Source organism: Ischnura elegans, chromosome 9, assembly GCF_921293095.1.
Source record: "Ischnura elegans chromosome 9, ioIscEleg1.1, whole genome shotgun sequence".
Lineage (NCBI taxonomy): Eukaryota > Metazoa > Arthropoda > Insecta > Odonata > Coenagrionidae > Ischnura > Ischnura elegans.
Window position 1 is genome coordinate 78,557,188 of NC_060254.1, and position 24,754 is coordinate 78,581,941.

The 24,754-nt window shown below is 38.1% G+C and overlaps 8 protein-coding genes across 9 annotated transcripts in view; 5 read left to right on the forward strand and 3 right to left on the reverse strand.

Annotated features, from left to right (window-relative positions):
* The window catches only part of LOC124164884, an 889,966-nt gene that overhangs the window by 457,144 nt on the left and 408,068 nt on the right, over positions 1 to 24,754 (forward strand). The window lies entirely within an intron of this gene.
* On the forward strand, positions 215 to 1,091 carry LOC124164897. 2 transcript variants are annotated; one of them, XM_046542122.1, is made up of 3 exons: positions 215 to 319; positions 559 to 630; positions 794 to 1,091. In XM_046542122.1, exons 1-3 carry the CDS (start codon positions 250 to 252, stop codon positions 1,015 to 1,017), a joined length of 366 nt encoding a protein of 121 aa, XP_046398078.1. In that variant the 5' UTR covers positions 215 to 249; the 3' UTR covers positions 1,018 to 1,091. The 2 variants fall into 2 exon arrangements, with proteins under 2 accessions (XP_046398078.1, XP_046398079.1); XM_046542123.1 differs by having other exon boundaries at positions 800 to 1,091.
* Positions 6,378 to 7,284, reverse strand: LOC124164887. Its single transcript, XM_046542112.1, has 3 exons — positions 7,152 to 7,284; positions 6,839 to 6,913; positions 6,378 to 6,675 (listed from the first exon to the last, which is right to left on the reverse strand). The coding sequence occupies exons 1-3, from the start codon at positions 7,219 to 7,221 to the stop codon at positions 6,452 to 6,454; spliced, it is 369 nt and encodes a 122-aa protein (XP_046398068.1). The 5' UTR covers positions 7,222 to 7,284; the 3' UTR covers positions 6,378 to 6,451.
* LOC124164891 lies at positions 7,566 to 8,466 on the forward strand. Its single transcript, XM_046542115.1, has 3 exons — positions 7,566 to 7,691; positions 7,931 to 8,005; positions 8,169 to 8,466. Exons 1-3 carry the CDS (start codon positions 7,622 to 7,624, stop codon positions 8,390 to 8,392), a joined length of 369 nt encoding a protein of 122 aa, XP_046398071.1. The 5' UTR covers positions 7,566 to 7,621; the 3' UTR covers positions 8,393 to 8,466.
* Positions 12,487 to 13,392, reverse strand: LOC124164893. The gene is made up of 3 exons (XM_046542119.1): positions 13,262 to 13,392; positions 12,949 to 13,023; positions 12,487 to 12,785 (listed from the first exon to the last, which is right to left on the reverse strand). Exons 1-3 carry the CDS (start codon positions 13,329 to 13,331, stop codon positions 12,562 to 12,564), a joined length of 369 nt encoding a protein of 122 aa, XP_046398075.1. The 5' UTR covers positions 13,332 to 13,392; the 3' UTR covers positions 12,487 to 12,561.
* Positions 13,695 to 14,578, forward strand: LOC124164894. Its single transcript, XM_046542120.1, has 3 exons — positions 13,695 to 13,803; positions 14,043 to 14,117; positions 14,281 to 14,578. Exons 1-3 carry the CDS (start codon positions 13,734 to 13,736, stop codon positions 14,502 to 14,504), a joined length of 369 nt encoding a protein of 122 aa, XP_046398076.1. The 5' UTR covers positions 13,695 to 13,733; the 3' UTR covers positions 14,505 to 14,578.
* Positions 21,818 to 22,723, reverse strand: LOC124164890. Its single transcript, XM_046542114.1, has 3 exons — positions 22,592 to 22,723; positions 22,279 to 22,353; positions 21,818 to 22,115 (listed from the first exon to the last, which is right to left on the reverse strand). The coding sequence occupies exons 1-3, from the start codon at positions 22,659 to 22,661 to the stop codon at positions 21,892 to 21,894; spliced, it is 369 nt and encodes a 122-aa protein (XP_046398070.1). The 5' UTR covers positions 22,662 to 22,723; the 3' UTR covers positions 21,818 to 21,891.
* On the forward strand, positions 23,002 to 23,908 carry LOC124164888. Its single transcript, XM_046542113.1, has 3 exons — positions 23,002 to 23,133; positions 23,373 to 23,447; positions 23,611 to 23,908. The coding sequence occupies exons 1-3, from the start codon at positions 23,064 to 23,066 to the stop codon at positions 23,832 to 23,834; spliced, it is 369 nt and encodes a 122-aa protein (XP_046398069.1). The 5' UTR covers positions 23,002 to 23,063; the 3' UTR covers positions 23,835 to 23,908.

Here is a 24,754-nt window from a genome sequence, read left to right on the forward strand (position 1 = left end):
CGGTGATTCATTGCCGTGCTGATCATGACGCTCATTTCCGCTAGTTATTTTGCTGCCGTTGAATGAATAAATGAATATCACGCCGATGATTCACCGAAATCACGTGATCACATTGAGGGCAAAAAGTCATCAGCGTGGGCGGTATGGGTCTACGGTGATCCTCATCGCATATAAGCCGAGAGATTTCACAGAGCTCCTCGCTTTCTATCTTTGAGATCAAGTGAAAATGTATTCCGTGTTGCAGACAAGATGGTGGTCAACGCAAAAGTCTTCCTACTCGTTGGAATCTTGGCCGTCGGCATCAACTTCTTCCCATTGGGTGAGTTGCTATATACCAACATTTAACTGAGGAATGTTCCTTCATCTGATTCCTCGTCCTTTTGATAAGAAATCACCTTAAAAAATTGGTTAAAATTTTAAAATCTGTCAACTGCACATGCAACAACCAGTTTTGGATAATTCAAAAATTTATTTTTCAAATTGGAAACTTAGATGTGTTTCATGATTTATTGTCGAATTTCGCAACAAATCTAAATCAATATTATCCTCTCTAAACAGAACGAGGACTGACCGACGCCGCTCCCGTCAAAGAACCAGTCATTACCCCTGCTCACCATGAAGCTTTTGAAGGTAAGATTTTCTGTATCACCGATATGGAATAATTAAATTATTATCGTCCACCCGTACTAAAAGGGATCTTGTGGTATTAATATTAAATGGTATATATAAATATAAATGTAATTCCCACACCTTATCAATGCTTGATGTAAAACATTCTCGATCTTTTCTTCAGGGATAGCAGAAGGTATTATGGAAGAGGCAAGATGGGTGGATGAAGATGATGAAGCAGACACAGCGAATGGTGCAGGCAACACTGATGACGAAACTAATCAACGTGGTGCCCGGAGCGCAGGTGATGCAGCAACAGATCAACGCGCACCAGCTCCATGGGGCGCTGCTGCCATTAGTAAACCGAAGCGCAAAGGAAAAGGAACTCAAATCAATGTTAGCAACTGAATTCATAATGGTCCATAAAGGCCCACTTTGTATCAATGTCTAATGATACCCGATTAAAAATCTAAAAAAGGTAATTTCCTTTTTTATTTATAAATATAGCTAACGGTCTACATCACCTTAACTGTCTGACGTGAACTCTGATTTCAAGAGCGAATTGAACGTCCTGCGAAAAACATAAAGTCCCTTTGAGGGTCTATGCCAGATGAACATAACCTTCTTTCACCATCTCACATATATTTGCCATTTACCAATATTTTTTTTACGACTTCTTAAGAAAAAAACCTAATCCCTGTTAACGTATCCTGACGAAACTTTCCAATGGAACGTTTTAATATATATTTGTATATGCCTATCTCCATTTTGCGTTGAGTCTCTACCATCGTACGTCAAAGCCTCCCGTTACTTCCTTTCTAAGCTCAAATCTATTTCCCTCCTTGCCAATTATCTTACTATCATTGTCACCAAGGACGTAAGTTTATTTTGTACCCATTATTCCATGTTCGAGTGAATCGCTTCTTTCAATTTCTGCCTCTGACTAGGATCATCATTTTAAATGCCCACCACCGAATCTCTTTTTGATCTCTCCTATTTTTTCTAATCCTTAATGCTTTCCCTTTTAACAAAAATGCTACCGGAATGTGTCGGCATTATTTTATACTATAGCTTTTGCTTTTCGTGATTGAAAAAATTTCTTTATTGTAACGGTTCAAACCGCGAGAGCCGCCCGCTTGCCTCCCGTTCGATATCTCCCCGTACATGTGATTGTTAACTCTCCACTCCCCCAAAATAGAAAATTGCCCCAACGGAGACTTACCGTTTCCGGGCTTAAAATCAAGTTCCGCAATTGTTCGTGCCTGCAGGCACACTCACTTACAACAGTTTTTAAGGAAATCGTGGCAATAGCAAAACAAATAACATCAATGACATCCCTTTTACAATTGATTTTTAATAACTGAACTACCATAGGTTCCAAAATTTACACTGACACTAAAGCATTCCCCAAACACACACAATAAATCCCCGTTCCAAAATCCATCGGCGTCACCTCCAACATGAAATATGAACCTTCGGCTTCTCCTTCAAAATTACAATAGCACTTTCTCAATGATTATAAAAAAATGATGTTTCCAACAACAAAATATACCCACGCTCTTTGGCAAATAAGCAACGTAAAAAATAGTGACATCAAACTTACACAAAAAAAACTTTCCGTGCAAAGCAAGTATAAATTGGGCGTTAGTCTGGTCACGTGGCCACCCGTCTTGAAGTCGGGCTCAATGATCCGCCAAGTGACACTAACATTCAGATATTATGCTCAAACTTCACCACGTGCCGCACTTAAGTCTTGCAGGGCCGTGACTAAGACCAGCTAACAGTAAATTCACTAGGGCCTTATTGTGGGGAGCACACTTGGGACTTTCAAAGGGGGGAAAAATCTGGACACAAAAAGGATCTATTTGGGCTTCGGTAATTTCCAAGCTTACTTCCTTTATCCGATGTTCTCGCCACCCCTGAAGAGCTGTCCTCGTATCTGCCTCCACCACGTGCCGTAGCTTGGCTGCTGCTGCTTGTCACTGAACACCACTATTTGACTTATCTCGTGTCAGACCGTAGGAGAGAGAGAGCTATCCTTCTCGTCTCTCCCTTTTATAAACTCTGCACTACCCACAATCACCTCTGGTGCACCACAACGCCCTCTTTTTCCCCGGCCGAAAGGCGGGTTTTCAAACGCATTCCGGGAGAGAACCACTGCGTCGCCTCTCCCGGAAATCCACTCTCACACAATTTCACATACATAAAAAAATATACTACAATAAACACAAATAATAAACCCTTTACATAAATCTAGTATAGAACTCCTTAAACAAAAAAAATGCTAAAATTGTGAGTGTGCGCTTAGACGTAACCCCCCCAGCCGCGATGTTTTAACATGATGCGTCGGGCCGGCTCCGGTCCGTACCGCTACATTATGTAATACCATAAAAAGACCCTACTTTACTTTAGATTGAAAATATTATATATATTGTATTCATAAGCTTTTTGTAAGCCTCCATAAGCCGTTATTCCTAAAATGCTACGTCATCACCTTTCTTAACAAAATTGTCACTTCATCCAATTCATCCAGGTTACTGCAATAAAACAAAAATTCATTAAACGTTGCAAATCCATTTTTATTGCTCTGTTTAATCTTTCATTGACTGATTAAATATTCTAAAACTTATATTTATATCATGCATTCCCAATACGATCCAATTTCCCAGTAAAAACTGTTATTTGAAACAGGGTCAAATGACTTTTATCAAAAACACTTGAGTATTATTATTATCGTACTATTTTGAATGAAGCAAATAATTATCCTCGTGATACCACTTAAAACGCTTCCTTACAAACTATTTAATTCTATTATTCTTGAGAAGCAACTAGGAAATTTTTCAACAACCTTTTGAATCATTTCCACCAGCATTACGTTCATTGGTTTTCCAATTTAGTGACGTAAGGTCTCACAGACCGCTTACCAAATTCGGTAGCCAAATTTCGGAAATATATAATGAGAACGCTTAATTTTAAGAGTAATATGTCTTTATTATACAAAATTATAATGCTCACGAGGATTATAGATATTTTAAAATACTAATTTTGAAAATATTTACAATTTTTGAAACGCAGCGGTCTCTCCGGCCGAACCCCTAATTGCTCAAAATACCTTCTAGATGTCTAGAAAATATCTAGAATGTCTTCAAATAATGTCTAGAAAATATTTTGTAATATCATTTAGATATCTTCTAGATATTTTGTAGATATCTGAATGTCCGCTTTTCCGATATCTACAAGATATCTTTGAGAAGATATTTTCTAGATATTAATATTAAAACTGGATCCATTGGGAAAATTCAGGGTGATTAAATGATTCGCTAATAATCCCAGGCAACATAGGAGTATGTATAGGGGTAAAAGGGCACCAGCCCCCCAACCCCCAAAATGGTTTAAAATTAGGCAAGAATTTCAACACAGTTTATCATTATGATCGTTCTATTTTGTGTATTACAGAGCCTCAATCAGTAGAATAGCGAGTGGGAGGGTCTTGGGGGTCAGGTCCCCTCCGCCTTATCTTAAATATCTTCTTGATGTTTAGATAATATCTTCAATGCCTTGGATATTTAAAATATCTGTTAGATATTTAGAAAATATCTTCAATGTCTTGGATACTTAAAATAATATATCCTACTTTATCATGCCTAGAATATTCTTGTGTGTCACAGTGGGGAACAAGAAGTTCGGACCTCCCCACAACTTCCTTGAAATATTAAAACACGGACAGGAGTCCGGACCCCCCCTGAAACATGAAAACACATTTACTTTGCTTCATAAAAGAAAAATATAATTAATTTTTATATTTGGAGGGGGTGGCCCAGGAGTCCGAACCTCCTCTGAAATCTAAAAACACGTTTTCTTTCCTTCATAAAAGAAAAAAAGAAAAAATCATCAATTTTTATATTTCATTGGAGGTGGGTTCGGACCCCCTTCGACCCCTCCCCCCCAAAATCCGAAGCATAAAAACACATTCACTTTGCCTCATAAAAGGAAAACTTGAAAAAATGATCAATTTTTATATTTTGGGGGGGGTCCAGTGGGTCCGGACCCTTCCCGCCCTAATTTAAAAATACATTTCTTGTCTCATTAAAGAAAATTATTTTTACATTTGGGGGGGTGTTAGGGGGGAGGGGAACCGGACCCCCCAGACCCACCCATTCGGTATTCTACTGATTGAGGCTCTGTAATACACAAAATAGAACGATCATAATGATAAACTGTGTTGAAATTCTTGCCTAGTTTTAAACCATCTGGGGGGGGGGGGGGGTACGGGCCCCCTTGCCCCCATAAATCCTCCATTGATGCCTGGGATCATTATCGAATCATTTAATTACCCTGAATTTTCCCAATGGATGGAGTTTAAAAAGTTAAAGTCTATATAATTACTCCTCAAATATATCTTGTAGATATCGGAAAAGCAGACATTATGATATCTAGAAGATATCTAGAATATATTACAAGATATTTTCTAGACATTAGCTGAAGACATTCTAGATATTTTCTAGACATCTAGAAGATATTTTGTGCTATGTGGGGTGCGGTCTGAGAGACCGCTGCGTTTCAAAAATTGTGAATATTTTCAAAATTTGTATTTTAAAATATCTATAATTCTCGTGAGCATCATAATTTTGTATAATAAGGACATATTACTCTTAAAATTATGCGTTCTCATTATTTATTTCCGACATTTTGCTACCGAATTTGGTTAGCGGTCTGCGAGACCTCACGTCACTAAATTGGAAAACCAATGAGCGTAATGATGGTGGAAATGGTTCAAAAAGTTGTTGAAAAAAATTCCTAGTGATTTCTCAAGAATAATAATAGTAAATTGTTTGTAAGGAATCATTTAAAGTGGTATAACGAAGGTGATTAATTGCTTTATTCAAAATAGTACGATAATTATAACAACTCAAGTGTTTTTGATAAAGGTTTTTTGATCCTGTTCCAAATTACAATTTTTACTGAAAAATTGGTTCGTATTGGGAATGCATAATATTAAATATAAGTTTAAGAATATTTAAGCAGTCAAAGAAAGATTAATTTAAGCAATAAAAATGGATATGCAACGTTTAGTGAATTTTTGTTTTACTGCGGCATCCCGTATGAATTGGATGAAGTGACAATTGTGGTAAGAAAGCTGATGTCGTGGCATTATAGGAAGTACGGGTTAAGGAGTCTTGCCAAAAGCTTACGAATACACTATATATAATATATTGTATCTAAGGTAAAGTAGGGTTTTTTTTATGATATTCCATAAAGAAATATTCTTCAATCACGCAAAGCAAAAGCTTTGTGTAAGAAAGCTTAAACCAATCCCGAAAAGACATGCCGACACATTCAGAAAGCTTTTTTTTTAAAGAGGGTAAAATTTACTCACTTCCATGGTGTCAATGATGGTAAGATATTGGGATGGAAGGAAATAGATTTGTGCTTAGAAAGAAAGTAACGGGAGGCTATTACGTTTGATGGAAGAGACTTAACGAAAAATAGAGATAGGCATATATGAATATATTAAAACGTTCCATTGGAAAGTTCCGTCAGGATACGTTTAGAGGGATTAGGTTTTCTTCTTTATGAGTTGTAAGAAAGATATTGGTAAATGGCAAACATATGTGAGATGGTGAAGAAGGTAATGTTCGTCTGGCTTAGACCCTCAAAGGGACTTTATGTTTTTCGCAGGACGTTCAATTCGCTCTTGAAATCAGAGTTCAGGTCAGACAGTTAAGGGGATGTAGACTGTTAGCTTAATTTATAAATAAAAAAGGAAATTACATTTTTTAGATTTTTAATCGGGTATCATTAGACATTGATACAAAGTGGGCCTTTATTGACCATTATGAATTCAGTTGCTAACATTGATTTGAGTTCCTTTTCCTTTGCGCTTCGGTTTATTAGTGGCAGCAGCGCCCCATGGAGCTGGTGCGCGTTGATATGTTTCTATATCACCTGCGCTCCGGGCACCACGTTGATTAGTTTCGTCATCAGTGTTGCCTGCACCATTCGCTGTGTCTTCTTCATCATCTTCTTCCACCCCTCTTGCCTCTTCCATAATACCTTCTGCTATCCCTGAAGAAAAGATCGAGAATGTTTTACATCAAGCATTGATAAGGTGTGGGAATTACATTTATATTTATATATACCATTTAATATTAATACCACAAGATCCCTTTTAGTACGGGTAGACGATAATAATTTAATTATTCCACATCGGTGATACAGAAAATCTTACCTTCAAAAGCTTCATGGTGAGCAGGTGTAATAATGGCTGGATCTTTGACGGGAGCGGCGTCGGTCAGTCCTCGTTCTGTTTAGAGAGGATAATATTGATTTAGATTTGTGGCAAAATTCGACAATGTATCATGAAACAAATTTACGTTTCCACTTTGATAAATAAATTTTTAAATAGTCCAAAACTGGTTGTTACTTGTGCAGTTGACAGATTTTAAAATTTTACCAATTGTTTAAGGTGATTTCTTATCAAAAGGACGAGGAATCAGATAAAGGAACTTTCCTCAGTTAAATGTTGGTATATAGCAACTCACCAAATGGGAAGAAGTTGATGCCGATGGCCAAGATTCCAACGAGGAGGAAGACTTTTGCGTTGACCACCATCTTGTCTGCAACACGGAATACACTTTCACTTGATCTCGTAGATCGTAGGCGAGGAGCACTGGGGAAACTCTCGGCTTATATGCGATGGGGATCACCGTAGACCTATATCGCCCACGCTGATTACTTTTTGTCCTCAATTTGAACACGAGATCGGTGATTCATTGCCGTGCTGATCATGACGCTCATTTCCGCTAGTTATTTTGCTGCCGTTGAATGAAAAAATGAATATCACGCCGATGATTCACCGAAATCACGTGATCACATTGAGGGCAAAAAGTCATTAGCGTGGGCGGTATGGGTCTACGGTGATCCTCATCGCATATAAGGCGAGAGTTTCCCCAGTGCTCCTCGCTTTCTATCTTCGAGATCAAGTGAAAGTGTATTCCGTGGGTCACACAAGATGGTTGTCAACGCAAAAGTCTTCCTACTCGTTGGAATCTTGGCCATCGGCATCAACTTCTTCCCATTGGGTGAGTTGCTATATACCAACATTTAACTGAGGAAAGTTCCTTCATCTGATTCCTCGTCCTTTTGATAAGAAATCACCTTAAAAAATTGGTTAAAATTTTAAAATCTGTCAACTGCACAAGTAACAACCAGTTTTGGACTATTTAAAAATTTATTTATCAAAGTGGAAACATAAATTTGTTTCATGATTTATTGTCGAATTTTTCCACAAATCTAAATCAATATTATCCTCTCTAAACAGAACGAGGACTGACCGACGCCGCTCCCGTCAAAGATCCAGCCATTATTACACCTGCTCACCATGAAGCTTTTGAAGGTAAGATTTTCTGTATCACCGATATGGAATAATTAAATTTTTATCGTCCACCAGTACTAAAAGGGATATTGTGGTATTAATATTAAATGGTATATATAAATATAAATTTAATTCCCACACCTTATCAATGCTTGATGTAAAACATTCTCGATCTTTTCTTCAGGGATAGTAGAAGGTATTATGGAAGAGGCAAGAGGGGTGGAAGAAGATGATGAAGCAGACACAGCGAATGGTGCAGGCAACACTGATTACGAAACTAATCAACGTGGTGCCCGGAGCGCAGGTGATGCAGCAACAGATCAACGCGCACCAGCTCCATGGGGCGCTGCTGCCACTAATAAACCGAAGCGCAAAGGAAAAGGAACTCAAATCAATGTTAGCAACTGAATTCATAATGGTCAATAAAGGCCCACTTTGTATCAATTTCTAATGATACCCGATTAAAAATCTAAAAAATGTAATTTCCTTTTTTATTTATAAATTTAGCTAACGGTCTACATCACCTTAACTGTCTGACCTGAACTTTCTTCATTTCAAGAGCGAATTGAACGCCCTGCGGAAAACATAAGGTCCCTTTGAGGATCTATGCCAGATGAACATAACCTTCTTTCACCATCTCACATATGTTTGCCATTTACCAATATCATTTTTACGACTTCTTAAGAAATAAACCTAATCCCTCTAAACGTATCCTGACGAAACTTTCCAATGGAACGTTTTAATATATATTCGTATATGCCTATCTCCATTTTTCGTTGAGTCTCTTCCATCGTACGTCATAGCCTCCCGTTACTTCCTTTCTAAGCTCAAATCTATTTCCCTCCTTGCCAATTATCTTACTATCATTGACACCAAGGACGTAAGTTTATTTTATACCCATTATAATATGTTCGAGTGAATCGCTTCTTTCAATTTCTGCCTCTGACTAGGATCATCATTTTAAATGCCCAGCACCGAATCTCTTTTTGATCTCTCCTATTTTTTCTAATCCTCAATGCTTTCCCTTTTAACAAAAATGCTACCGGAATGTGTCGGCATTATTTTATACTATAGCTTTTGCTTTGCGTGATTGAAAAAACTTCTTTACGTAATACCATAAAAAGACCCTACTTTACTTTAGATGGAAAATATTATATATAATATATTCATAAGCTTTTTGTAAGCCTCCATAAGCCGTACTTCCTAAAATGCTACGTCATCAGCTTTCTTAACAAAATTGTCACTTCATCCAATTCATCCAGGTTACTGCAATAAAACAAAAATTCATTAAACGTTGCAAATCCATTTTTATTGCCCTGTTTCATCTTTCTTTTACTGATTAAATATACTAAAACTTATATTTATTCAATGCATTCGCAATACGAACCAATTTCCTCGTAAAAACTGTTATTTGAAACAGGGTCAAATGACTTTTATCAAAAACACTTGAGTATTATTATTATTGTACTATTTTAAATGAAGAAATTAATTACCCTCGTGATACCACTTAAAACGCTTCCTTACAAACTATTTAATTCTATTATTCTTGAGAAACAACTAGGAAATTTTTTAACAACCTTTAGAATCATTTCCACCAGCATTACCTTCATTGGTTTTCCAATTTAGTGACGTGAGGTCTCACAGACCGCTAACCAAATTCGGTATCAAAATTTCGGAAATATAGAATGAGAACGCTTAATTTTAAGAGTAATATGTCCTTATTATACAAAATTATAATGCTCACGAGGATTATAGGTATTTTAAAATACTAATTTTGAAAATATTTACAATTTTTGAAACACAGCGGTCTCTCAGGCCGAACCCCTAATTGCACAAAATATCTTCTAGATGTCTAGAAAATATCTAGAATGTCTTCAAATAATGTCTAGATAATATCTTGTAATATCATTTAGATATCTTCTAGATATTTTTTAGATATCTGAATGTCCGCTTTTCCGATATCTACAAGATATCTTTGAGAAGATATTTTCTAGATATTAATATTAAAACTGGATCCATTGGGAAAATTCAGGGTGATTAAATGATTCGCTAATAATCCCAGGCAACATAGGAGTATGTATAGGGGTAAAAGGGCACCAGCCCCCCCACCCCCAGAATGGTTTAAAATTAGGCAAGAATTTCAACACAGTTTATCATTATGATCGTTCTATTTTGTGTATTACAGAGCCTCAATCAGTAGAATAGCGAGTGGGAGGGTCTTGGGGGTCCGGTTCCCCTCCGCCTCATCTTAAATATCTTCTAGATGTCTAGAAAATATCTTCAATGACTTGGATATTTTAAATATCTGTTAGATGTTTAGAAAATATCTTCAGTGTCTTGGATACTTAAAATAATATATCCTACTTTATCATGCCTAGAATATTCGTGTGTGTCACAGTGGGGAAAAAGAAGTTCGGACCTCCCCACAACCTCCTTGAAGTATTAAAACACGGACAGGAGTCCGGACCCCCCCTGAAACATGAAAACACATTTACTTTGCTTCATAAAAGAAAAATATAATTAATTTTTATATTTGGAGGGGGTGGCCCAGGAGTCATCACCTCCTCTGAAATCTAAAAACACATTTACTTTCCTTCATAAAAGATAAAAAGAAAAAATCATCAATTTTTATATTTCAATGGAGGTGGGTTCGGACCCCCTTCGACCCCCTCCCCCTCCAAATCCGAAGTATAAAAACACATTAACTTTGCCTCATAAAAGGAAAACTTGAAAAAATGATCAATTATTATATTTTGGGGGGGGTTTCCAGTGGGTCCGGACCCTTCCCCCCCCAATTTAAAAATACATTTCTTGTCTCATTAAAGAAAATAATTTTTAAATTTGGGGGGGGGGGTTAGGGGGGAGGGAAACCGGACCCCCAAGACCCACCCATTCGCTATTCTACTGATTGAGCTTCTGTAATACAGAAAATAGAACGATCATAATGATAAACTGTGTTGAAATTCTTGCCTAGTTTTTAACCATCTGGGGGGGGGTACGTGACCCCTTGCCCCCATAAATCCTCCATTGATGCCTGGGATCATTAGCGAATCATTTAATTACCCTGAATTTTCCCAATGGATGGAGTTTAAATATTAATGTCTATAAAATATCTTCTCAAAGATATCTTGTAGATATCGGAAAAGCAGACATTTTGATATCTAGAAGACATCTAGAATATATTACAAGATATTTTATAGACATTAGCTGAAGACATTCTAGATATTTTCTAGACATCTAGAAGATATTTTGTGCTATGTGGGGTGCGGTCTGAGAGACCGCTGCGTTTCAAAAATTGTGAATATTTTCAAAATTTGTATTTTAAAATATCTATAATCCTCGTGAGCATCATTTACTTTGTATAATAAGGACATATTACTCTTAATATTAAGCCTTCTCATTATTTATTTCCAAAAATTTGGTACCGATTTTGGTTAGCGGTCTGCGAGACCTCACGTCACTAAATTGGAAAACCAATGAACGTAATGCTGGTGGAATTGATTCAAAAATGTGTTAAAAAATTTCCTAGTTGTTTCTCAAGTATAATAGAATTAAATAGTTTGTAAGGAATCATTTTAAGTGGTATCACGAGGGTGATTAATTGCTTTATTTAAAATAGTACGATAATTATAACAACTCAAGTGTTTTTGATAAAGGTTTTTTGATCCTGTTTCAAATAACAATTTTTACTGAAAAATTGGTTCGTATTGGGAATGCATAATATTAAATATAAGTTTAAGAATATTTAAGCAGTCAAAGAAAGATTAATTTAAGCAATAAAAATGGATTTGAAACGTTTAATGAATTTTTGTTTTATTGCGTTATCCCGGATGAATTGGATGAAGTGACAATTGTGTTAAGAAAGCTGATGTCGTGGCATTATAGGAAGTACGGGTTAAGGAGTCTTACCAAAAGCTTACGAATACACTATATATAATATATTCTTACTGAGGTAAAGTAGGGTTTTTTTATGGTATTCCATAAAGAAATATTCTTCAATCGCGCATAGCAAAAGCTTTGTGTAAGAAAGCTTACACCTATCCGGAAAAGACATGCCGACACATTCAGAAAGTTTTTTTTTTTTTTAATGGGGTAAAATTTACTCACTTCCATGGTGTCAATAATGGTAAGATATTGGGATGGAAGGAAATAGATTTGTGCTTAGAAAGGAAGTAACGGGAGGCTATTACGTATGATTTAAGAGACTCAACGAAAAATAGAGATAGGCATATATGAATATATTAATACTATCCATTGGAAAGTTTCGTCAAGATACGTCAACAGGGATTAGGTTTTTTTTTTCTTTTGAAGTCGTAAAAATGATATCGGTAAATGGCAATCATATATGAGAAGGTGAAAGAAGGTTATGTTCATCTGGCATAGACCCTCAAAGGGACCTTATGTTTTCCGCAGGGCATTCAATACGCTCTTGAAATCAGAATTCAGGTCCGACAGTTAAGGTGATGTAGACCGTTAGCTAAATTTATAAATAAAAAAATGAATTTACATTTTTTAGATTTTTAATCGGGTATCATTAGAAATTGATACAAAGTGGGCCTTTATTGACCATTATGAATTCAGTTGCTAACATTGATTTGAGTTCCCTTTCCTTTGCGCTTCTGTTTATTTGTGGCAGCAGCGCCCCATGGAGCTGGTGCGCGTTGATATGTTTCTCTATCACCTGCGCTCCGGGCACCGCGTTGATTATATTCGTCATCAGTGTTGCCTGCACCATTCGCTGTGTCTGCTTCATCATCTTCATCCACCCCTCTTGCCTCTTCGATAATACCTCCTGCTATACCTGAAGAAACGATAGAGAATGTTTTACATCAAGCATTGATAAGGTGTGGGAATTACATTTATATTTATATATACCATTTAATATTAATACCACAAGATCCCTTTTAGTACGGGTGGACGATAATAATTTAATTATTCCATATCGGTGATACAGAAAATCTTACCTTCAAAAGCTTTATGGTGATCAGGTGAAATTATCTCTGGATCTTTAACGGGAGCGGCGTCGGTCAGTCCTCGTTCTGTTTAGAGAGGATAACATTGATTTAGATTTGTTGCGAAATTCGACAATAAATCAAGAAACACATCTAAGTTTCCAATTTGAAAAATAAATTTATGAATAATCCAAAACTGGTTGTTGCATGTGCAGTTGACAGACTTTAAAATTTTAACTAATTTTTTAGGTGATTTCTTATCAAAAGGACGAGGAATCAGATGAAGGAACATTCCTCAGTTAAATGTTGGAATATACCAACTCACCCAATGGGAAAAAGTTGATGCCGATGGCCAAGATCCCAACAAGGAGGAAGACTTTTGCGTTGACCACCATCTTGTCTGCAACACGGACTACACTTTCACTTGATCTCGTAGATCGTAGGCGAGGAGCACTGGGGAAACTCTCGGCTTATATGCGATGGGGATCACCGTAGACCTATATCGCCCACGCTGATGATTTTTTGTCCTCAATTTGATCACGTGATTTAGGTGATTCATTGCCGTGCTGATCATGACGCTCATTTCCGCTAGTTATTTTGCTGCCGTTGAATGAAAAAATGAATTTCACGCCGATGATTCACCGAAATCACGTGATCACATTGAGGGCAAAAAGTCATCAGCGTGGGCGGTATGGGTCTACGGTAATCCTCATCGCATATAAGCCGAGAGCTTTCACAGTGGTCCTCGCCTTCGATATTCGAGATCAAGGGAAAGTGTATTCCGTGTTGCAGACAAGATGGTGGTCAACGCAAAAGTCTTCCTACTCGTTGGAATCTTGGCCATCGGCATCAACTTCTTCCCATTAGGTGAGTTGCTATATACCAACATTTAACTGAGGAATGTTCCTTCATCTGATTCCTCGTCCTTTTGATAAGAAATCACCTTAAATAATTGGTTAAAATTTTAAAATCTGTCAACTGCACATGCAACAACCAGTTTTGGATTATTCAAAAATTTATTTTTCAAATTGGAAACTTAGATGTGTTTCATGATTTATTGTCGAATTTCGCAACAAATCTAAATCAATATTATCCTCTCTAAACAGAGCTAGGACTGACCGACGCCGCTCCCGTCAAAGATCTAACCATTATTACACCTGCTCACCATGAAGCGTTTGAAGGTAAGATTTTCTGTATCACCGATATGGAATAATTTAATTATTATCGTCCATTCGTACTAAAAGGGATCTTGTGGTATTAATATTAAATGGTATATATAAATATAAATGTAATTCCCACACCTTATCAATGCTTGATGTAAAACATTCTCTATCTTTTCTTCAGGGATAGCAGAAGGTATTATCGAAGAGGCAAGAGGGGTGGATGAAGATGATGAAGCAGACACAGCGAATGGTGCAGGCAACACTGATGACGAAACTAATCAACGCGGTGCCCGGAGCGCAGGTGATAGAGAAACATATCAACGCGCACCAGCTCCATGGGGCGCTGCTGCCAGTAATAAACCGAAGCGCAAAGGAAAAGGAACTCAAATCAATGTTAGCAACTGAATTCATAATGGTCAATAAAGGCCCACTTTGTATCAATTTCTAATGATACCCGATTAAAAATCTAAAAAATGTAATTTCCATTTTTATTTATAAATTTAGCTAACGGTCTACATCACCTTAACTGTCTGACCTGAATTCTGATTTCAAGAGCGATTTGAAAGCCCTGCGGAAAACATAAGGTCCCTTTTAGGGTCTAAGCCACACGAACATTACCTTCTTTCACCATCTCACATATCTTTGCCATTTACCAATATCATTCTTACGACTCATAAAGAAAAAAACCTAATCCTTCTAAACGTATCCTGACGAAACTTTCCAATGGAACGTTTAAATATATATTCGTATATGCCTATCTCCATTTTTCGTTGAGTCTCTTCCATCTTACGTCATAGCCTCCCGTTGCTTCCTTTCTAAGCTCAAATCTATTTCCCTCCTTGCCAATTTTCTTACTATCATTGACACAAAGGACGTAAGTTTATTTTATACCCATTATTCCATGTTCGAGTGAATCGCTTCTTTCAATTTCTGCCTCTGACTAGGATCATCATTTTAAATGCCCAGCACCGAATCTCTTTTTGATCTCTCCTATTTTTCTAATCCTCAATGCTTTCCCTTTTAACAAAAATGCTACCGGAATGTGTCGGCATGTCTTTTAGGGCTAGGTTTATGCTTCGTTACACACATCTTTTGCTTTGCGTGATTGAATAAAATTTTTTTAAGGATTACCCTCAAAAGACCCTACTTTACCTTAAATATATTGACGATCAATTCCTTCTCTTAGTCTCACGACGTCCGTACTTCATAAAAGGATAGCTACAAAGGAAAGGTTCGCGATTCGTAATAAAAGTGTAAAGAAAGAAGCGTAAATAAAGCGTTATTTGTAAATTGCTTGAGCATTTGCTTTTTATGTGTAGAAGGCTGGTGTCCTTACACCCCCAGCCACACGCGTGACATGTCATCAATTAGATACGATCGGTCACTAGACATCATCATCTGGTGGCACGTCATCACCTAGTGACAATGATCACTAGATGACGACGCGCCACGTCGAAACCCAGGCCCTAGAGTATTAATTTATTTGGGATTTAAAGTTTTCTTTTGCATTTCATTACCTTTTTTAACCGCTAGATTTCGTGTAATTATATTGAACTTTCCCAGTCCCTTTATCGCTCTCTCTATTTCTCGCGCTGTCTGCCTATGGACCCAATAATATCTCCGATCTCCGATTCTCCCTTCTTCTCCTCCACTGCCTCTCTCTTCATCCCATCATCCAATCCGCCTCTCCTCTGCCGCACTCCACACAGCCATCCTCCCTAATCCTCTTATCCCACCAAACGGTCAGTAGGCCGGCCCTTATTTTTCAGAATTGCGAAAAGTTATGTTTTCCTGGTCTCAAAATGATCCAAATGGTGTTCATATTCACGTGTTAAATTTTGGTTGCTTTAAAATAACGGCAACCCGTGCCCCAAGGGCCCTAAGTACTTAGGACCCTCAATTGAGTTTTTTGGGGCCGAAAAAGCACTATTTCTATGTAAAACGTAAAAGTAGAGTTCTTAGGGACCGATTTTCTGTTTGTTTTAACCTATCTCTAAGCGTTTAGGAGATATCGCCCGTCGTAATGCAATCTCCCCCCTAGGGCGCCACCCCGCACCGCGGCTCGCTGAGGTATGTCCCGCACCACTTACTAGAGACTTCCCCTCAACCCCCTCCCCTCCCTCGGCAAAGACTTTGCTCCTGATGACAAGATTTACATGCTAGTGGTACAGCATTGAATAGGTTGTTCCTCTTGTGTCATGATTAATGTTGTTAAAGCCTAGGTATAATGTCAATTTTAACCCTTCAACGCCGTCCTATGTATTGGGTACCGACCTCTTAAACCTTGATTTTTTGCCGCCAAACGGCCGCGAACCATTCTAGCAGGCTTTGTTCCAAAGTGCTTTTTATGTACAAAATATTATAAGCATGTGATAGAAATGTGTCTATGAATAATAAAGGAATGAAGGGATTGAGCAGGGCTCCATCAGTAGATAGAAATATTCAAGGAGAGGAAAGGAGGTAGTAAGTTCACGGATGTAGATCACTGTGGATAGATAGAGATAGTTCTTGTGTATAGTGTGCAAAGGATAGGAAGAGCTAAGTTTTTTAGGATGTAAGGAGAAAAGTGGTGAAATAAATACTTTATCATGAACGTGACGTTCATTTAAAGAATAGACCAACAAGGAAAGGCATGTAATCAAGACTAAATCCAGGCATTGAACTGGTTGGAACAGAAAGTGAAGAAATACTCGGCTCAAATTTACCGACAGTGAGAGAAGTACTATGTGTTTTCTCTATCTCCTAATGGGTTCGAAATTTGTAAGACTTGATTAAGATCTTGATGATTTGCTTGACATTACAAGGAGCGGTACCATTGGATTTTTGACGCGCGAGGAGGAAAGTGCAGTTAATCTCTCGGATAAATGTGCTTGGGCTGAAGAAATAAAGTTTTTACGCAAATAAAGAGGAGAAAAAAATGCAATTATTGGTGGAATAGATTTCAATATATTCAAGAAGAAATGAAAAGATGTGGTTCTCCGCTCCTTTTGTTGCATTAGCTCCCATCAGTGACCCGTAGTTCCTACAAAGACTTGTTAATTACGAAAGTGTTAACCTAAACATAGCGAAAGCAGCACAAAATAGGTTTTCAAACTACTTGTGGTACATGAATGAGGAGTTGGTAGGCCTGTCCTTCTTTGACGGATCCATTTCTAGGTGTGAAAAAAAACGTGATACGCCGTATGTGGTCTTGTGTAGGAAAATATGATCCACCGAAGAAGGCATTATATAAACGTAAAGACATGACTAAGGTATCTATACTAAATTTTGTCACCACTAATTCGAGAAAGCTATTTCATGTATTGTAAATATGCATTGCATTCTTTGATGTGAACATACGAGAATGGGATGAACATACAAGAACGATTTGCAAATTATTCGGGGTCATCAAGTGGGAAATGATTGTGCAGCGAGAGGAGTGAAACTAATTCAAGATTTTTGGGCAGTCACGTTGAAGGAAGAGAGCTTTCAAAATTTATTACTAAGAGTGACTTTTCATCGCAATACAATCCTTACGTGCGGAAAGGCACTTTCATTGCCAAATGTAGGATGTCAGTGAAAAATTAGAAATACAATGAAAATCTATTTTATTTTGGTTAATGTACCGAAATTCATGGACAGAGTGAAAATAAATTGATCTCTTGGATTGGAAGTATTGTTATGGCAATTAAATTCTTTCTAACGTAAGCACATTTCTTCAGAGGCTAGATCTTGACATCAGGAGCAAAGTCTTTGCCGAGGGAGGGGAGGGGGTTGAGGGGAAGTCTCTAGTAAGTGGTGCGGGACATACCTCAGCGATGCCGCGGTGCGGGGTGGCGCCCTAGGGGGGAGATTGCATTACGACGGGCGATATCTCCTAAACGCTTAGAGATAGGTTAAAACAAACAGAAAATCGGTCCCTAAGAACTCTACTTTTACGTTTTACATAGAAATAGTGCTTTTTCGGCCCCAAAAAACTCAATTGAGGGTCCTTAGTACTTAGGGCCCTTGGGGCACGGGTTGCCGTTATTTTAAAGTAACCAAATTTTAACACGTGAATATGAACACCATTTGGATCATTTTGAGACCAGGAAAACATAACTTTTCGCAATTCTGAAAAATAAGGGCCGGCCTAACGGTCAGTGTCCGTCCTTCCATCATCTCCCCTTCCTCCCATAAGCATTCCCACGCCCTCTATCGTAGCAGCATCCACCTATCGCGCGTCCCTTTCTTTCCCTGATCCACCTCCTAACATCCTCCTGGGCAGTTCATCGATCAAAGGGTGCCAGTGTTACCGATTGATTCGCAGCGTATCAAGCTGGTACCATCGGATATCGGGCGTGAGACAGAGACACCTACCAGAAACGGCGGAAGAAAAGAAAACTATGTTCGTGTTCAACGCCAAGTTCAAGCTTGCTAATCAGTGAATAGAGTTTGAATATAAATGGCCATTTATTGTTGACCTCGTTTACGACTTAAATTAAATTCAGGGTAAATTCTTAGCCTGCCAAAGAAGAGGTCGCGGATTCTAGTCTCGCCGAAAAGAGATAAAAGAGGATAATGCCTCTAATTGTCATACAACATTTCAAGCGTAACACTCCGTCCGTCGGATGGGACGTTAAGCCGTGGTCTCTTTGGCGCTTTTCGTTAAGAGCAGGCTAATGCCGTCGCCGGGTTTCTCTCCACCCTTCCTTCCATACCCTAACCTGATGGCGCAAATGACCTCAGCTGTCGGTCGCCTCCTCCAAATACCATACCATACCATACATCTGTTTCCCTTTTTGTGCAAATACAGTTTTACTGCTAAAAAGTAACAAAATTGGTGATCTTTGCACTCTCGTCAAAGCATAGGTGTACCAAATAGAAATTTTCTAAAGTAAAAATAAAGATATATACTCTCAACCTACGTCAGAATATATTATACTCCTGTCCTCCATTTTTTTATCTTGTACATTTTGTAATGCCTGCAAATAATCTACGGCGAATTTAATTTTCAGCATTATTCAACGGAAAATGGGTGAATCATTGAAAGGTAGTCAGGGAAGATTAATGGCTGTCTATTGGATAGCAATGAAGTCTCTGATATTAAAATGTGTACGCTCAATCTAGCATAGGGTGATCACAACAGGGATGCCGACTTACAACAAATATTGGGGGGGGGGGCCCAAACCGGGGATCTTGCCTCTGAAACTTTTAGGAGTAATGAGTTTTAAGTTTTTTTAAAGCATTTTCGATGAGTCATATGATCAACATTAGAACCCTGATAACTCGAATCTCGGTATCTGGGCACACCAGGGAAAATAGACTAGCCTGACACATTTTTCCTCACACCCATAACGAATTTTTGAGGGGGCTCGGGCCCCCTCAGGCCCTATGGAGAGGGTGCCACTGGATCACAATCACATTAGTTTTAGAGAAAAAAGTGACGTGATAGTAGAAAACTGAACATATTTTTGTAATCGGCATGCCTATTTTACCCTGAAGCCGCTCAAAAATTTGAGTCAACAGTAAATGAGCAGAAAATTTTTGTAATTGATTGCTTCGAGTATCCCAACTACATCACTTTGAATGGAAATTTTGTACAAGTTTTTGAAATGAAGAATGGTAAAATTTTACCAACCAGAGTAAAAATCTACCATAGAGTAACCTGCATTGCTTGTGAATTGCGCCTAAATTTTAAAGACTATTGTAATTCGATACCTCCACTGCATAAACGCTCAACAATCGCCCACCGAATCAAATCCGCTCATCTAGTACTATAAGGGCTATCTAGATGAGCGAATTCTATTCGGTGGGCGATTTTTGAACGTTTATGCAGTGGAGGTATCGAATTTTTTGTGGCGATGAACATCGTTTTTACCATAAATTCCTCGGCTTTTACGTAATTTCACTGGTAATGGCCAGTAGCAAAGCATTTGGTGAACGAGCAATGTTGTATCTGTTTACTGACATTAACCCATTTTCCTATAAAAAAAAGCTATCATTAATATGAAAAAAAGTAAAAAAGGGAATAGGAGAACACGGGGCAGAATGGGGTTTGGGTTTTTTTTGCGACTAGGAGGTGCTGCCAACTATGAGAGAGTGTTCGAAGTATATTAACCTATTATTGCTCATCCTCTGCAGCCATAGTAGTTTTGTTGATTCAGTGTGGACATGTGAACTGAGAGTTTTGTGAAGTTTAGCCGTTGTTTTCTGACTTCGGAAGATTTTCCATCGATGGTAAGTCATACGTAAAAGATAGTGACATCAAACTTACACAAAAAAAAACTTTCCGTGCAAAGCAAGTATAAATTGGGCGTTAGTCTGGTCACGTGGCCACCCGTCTTGAAGTCGGGCTCAATGATCCGCCAAGTGACACTAACATTCAGATATTATGCTCAAACTTCACCACGTGCCGCACTTAAGTCTTGCAAGGCCGTGACTAAGACCAGCTAACAGTAAATTCACTAGGGCCTTATTGTGGGGAGCACACTTGGGACTTTCAAAGGGGGGAACAATCTGGACACAAAAAGGATATATTTGGGCTTCGGTAATTTCCAAGCTTACTTCCTTTATCCGATGTTCTCGCCATCCCTGAAGAGCAGTCCTCGTATCTGCCTCCACCACGTGCCGTAGCTTGGCTGCTGCTGCTTGTCACTGAACACCACTATTTGACTTATCTCGTGTCAGAACGGAGGAGAGAGAGAGCTATCCTTCTCGTCTCTCCCTTTTATAAACTCTGCACTACCTACAATCACCTCTGGTGCACCAGAACGCCCTCTTTTTCCCCGGCCGAAAGGCGGGTTTTCAAACGCATTCCGGGAGAGAACCACTGAGTCGCCTCTCCAGGAAATCCACTCTCACACAATTTCACATGCATAAAAAAATATACTACAATAAACACAAATAATAAACCGTTTACATAAATCTAGTATAGAACTCCTTAAACAAAAACAAATGCTAAAATTGTGAGTGTGCGCTTAGACGTAACCCACCCAGCCGCGATGTTTTAATATGATGCGTAGGGCCGGCTCCGGTCCGTACCGCTAAATTATGTAATACCATGAAAAGACCCTACTTTACTTTAGATGGAAAATATTATATATATTATATTCATAAGCTTTTTGTAAGCCTCCATAAGCCGTACTTCCTAAAATGCTACGTCATCAGCTTTCTTAACAAAATTGTCACTTCATCCAATTCATCCAGGTTACTGCAATAAAACAAAAATTCATTAAACGTTGCAAATCCATTTTTATTGCTTAAATTAATCTTTCTTTGACTGCTTAAATATTCTTAAACCTATTTATTCTTATACTTCACGATCAGAAAGTTTTTTTTTTTTAATGGGGTAAAATTTACTCACTTCCATGGTGTCAATAATGGTAAGATATTGGGATGGAAGGAAATAGATTTGTGCTTAGAAAGGAAGTAACGGGAGGCTATTACGTATGATTTAAGAGACTCAACGAAAAATAGAGATAGGCATATATGAATATATTAATACGTTCCATTGGAAAGTTTCGTCAGGATACGTCAACAGGGATTAGGTTTTTTTTTCTTTTGAAGTCGTAAAAATGATATCGGTAAATGGCAAACATATGTGAGATGGTGAAGAAGGTAATGTTCGTCTGGCTTAGACCCTCAAAGGGACCTTATGTTTTCCGCAGGGCATTCAATTCGCTCTTGAAATCAGATTTCAGGTCAGACATTTAAGGTGATGTAGACCGTTAGCTAAATTTATAAATAAAAAAATGAAATTACATTTTTTAGATTTTTAATCGGGTATCATTAGAAATTGATACAAAGTGGGCCTTTATGGACCATTATGAATTCAGTTGCTAACATTGATTTGAGTTCCCTTTCCTTTGCGCTTCTGTTTATTTGTGGCAGCAGCGCCCCATGGAGCTGGTGCGCGTTGATATGTTTCTCTATCACCTGCGCTCCGGGCACCGCGTTGATTATATTCGTCATCAGTGTTGCCTGCACCATTCGCTGTGTCTGCTTCATCATCTTCATCCACCCCTCTTGCCTCTTCGATAATACCTTCTGCTATACCTGAAGAAAAGATCGAGAATGTTTTACATCAAGCATTGATAAGGTGTGGGAATTACATTTATATTTATATATACCATTTAATATTAATACCACAAGATCCCTTTTAGTACGGGTGGACGATAATAATTTAATTATTCCATATCGGTGGTACAGAAAATCTTACCTTCAAAAGCTTTATGGTGATCAGGTGTAATTATCTCTGGATCTTTCACGGGAGCGGCGTCGGTCAGTCCTCGTTCTGTTTAGAGAGGATAACATTGATTTAGATTTGTTGCGAAATTCGACAATAAATCAAGAAACACATCTAAGTTTCCAATTTGAAAAATAAATTTTTGAATAATCCAAAACTGGTTGTTGCATGTGCAGTTGACAGATTTTAAAATTTTAACTAATTTTTTAGGTGATTTCTTATCAAAAGGACGAGGAATCAGATGAAGGAACATTCCTCAGTTAAATGTTGGAATATACCAACTCACCCAATGGGAAAAAGTTGATGCCGATGGCCAAGATCCCAACAAGGAGGAAGACTTTTGCGTTGACCACCATCTTGTCTGCAACACGGAATACACTTTCACTTGATCTCGTAGATCGTAGGCGAGGAGCACTGGGGAAACTCTCGGCTTATATGCGATGGGGATCACCGTAGACCTATACGGCCCACGCTGATGATTTTTTGTCCTCAATTTGATCACGTGATTTAGGTGATTCATTGCCGTGCTGATCATGACGCTCATTTCCGCTAGTTATTTTGCTGCCGTTGAATGAAAAAATGAATATCACGCCGATGATTCACCGAAATCACGTGATCACATTGAGGGCAAAAAGTCATCAGCGTGGGCGGTATGGGTCTACGGTGATCCTCATCGCATATAAGCCGAGAGCTTTCACAGAGCTCCTCGCTTTCTATCTTCGAGATCAAGGGAAAGTGTATTCCGTGTTGCAGACAAGATGGTGGTCAACGCAAAAGTCTTCCTACTCGTTGGAATCTTGGCCATCGGCATCAACTTCTTCCCATTGGGTGAGTTGCTATATACCAACATTTAACTGAGGAATGTTCCTTCATCTGATTCCTCGTCCTTTTGATAAGAAATCACCTTAAAAAATTGGTTAAAATTTTAAAATCTGTCAACTGCACATGCAAAAACCAGTTTTGGATTATTCAAAAATTTATTTTTCAAATTGGAAACTTAGATGTGTTTCATGATTTATTGTCGAATTTCGCAACAAATCTAAATCAATATTATCCTCTCTAAACAGAGCGAGGACTGACCGACGCCGCTCCCGTCAAAGATCCAACCATTATTACACCTGCTCACCATGAAGCGTTTGAAGGTAAGATTTTCTGTATCACCGATATGGAATAATTAAATTATTATCGTCCACCCGTACTAAAAGGGATCTTGTGGTATTAATATTAAATGGTATATATAAATATAAATGTAATTCCCACACCTTATCAATGCTTGATGTAAAACATTCTCTATCTTTTCTTCAGGGATAGCAGAAGGTATTATCGAAGAGGCAAGAGGGGTGGATGAAGATGATGAAGCAGACACAGCGAATGGTGCAGGCAACACTGATGACGAAACTAATCAACGCGGTGCCCGGAGCGCAGGTTATAGAGAAACATATCAACGCGCACCAGCTCCATGGGGCGCTGCTGCCAGTAATAAACCGAAGCGCAAAGGAAAAGGAACTCAAATCAATGTTAGCAACTGAATTCATAATGGTCAATAAAGGCCCACTTTGTATCAATTTCTAATGATACCCGATTAAAAATCTAAAAAATGTAATTTCATTTTTTTATTTATAAATTTAGCTAACGGTCTACATCACCTTAACTGTCTGACCTGAATTCTGATTTCAAGAGCGAATTGAAAGCCCTGCGGAAAACATAAGGTCCCTTTTAGGGTCTAAGCCACACGAACATAACCTTCTTTCACCATCTCACATATCTTTGCCATTTACCAATATCATTCTTACGACTCATAAAGAAAAAAACCTAATCCTTCTAAACGTATCCTGACGAAACTTTCCAATGGAACGTTTAAATATATATTCGTATATGCCTATCTCCATTTTTCGTTGAGTCTCTTCCATCTTACGTCATAGCCTCCCGTTGCTTCCTTTCTAAGCTCAAATCTATTTCCCTCCTTGCCAATTTTCTTACTATCATTGACACCAAGGACGTAAGTTTATTTTATACCCATTATTCCATGTTCGAGTGAATCGCTTCTTTCAATTTTTGCCTCTGACTAGGATCATCATTTTAAATGCCCAGCACCGAATCTCTTTTTGATCTCTCCTATTTTTCTAATCCTCAATGCTTTCCCTTTTAACAAAAATGCTACCGGAATGTGTCGGCATGTCTTTTAGGGCTAGGTTTATGCTTCCTTACACACATCTTTTGCTTTGCGTGATTGAATAAAATTTTTTTAAAGATTACCCTCAAAAGACCCTACTTTACCTTAAATATATTGACGATCAATCCCTTCTCTTAGTCTCACGACGTCCGTACTTAATAAAAGGATAGCTACAAAGGAAAGGTTCGCGATTCGTAATAAAAGTGTAAAGAAAGAAGCGTAAATAAAGCGTTATTTGTAAATTGCTTGAGCATTTGCTTTTTATGTGTAGAAGGC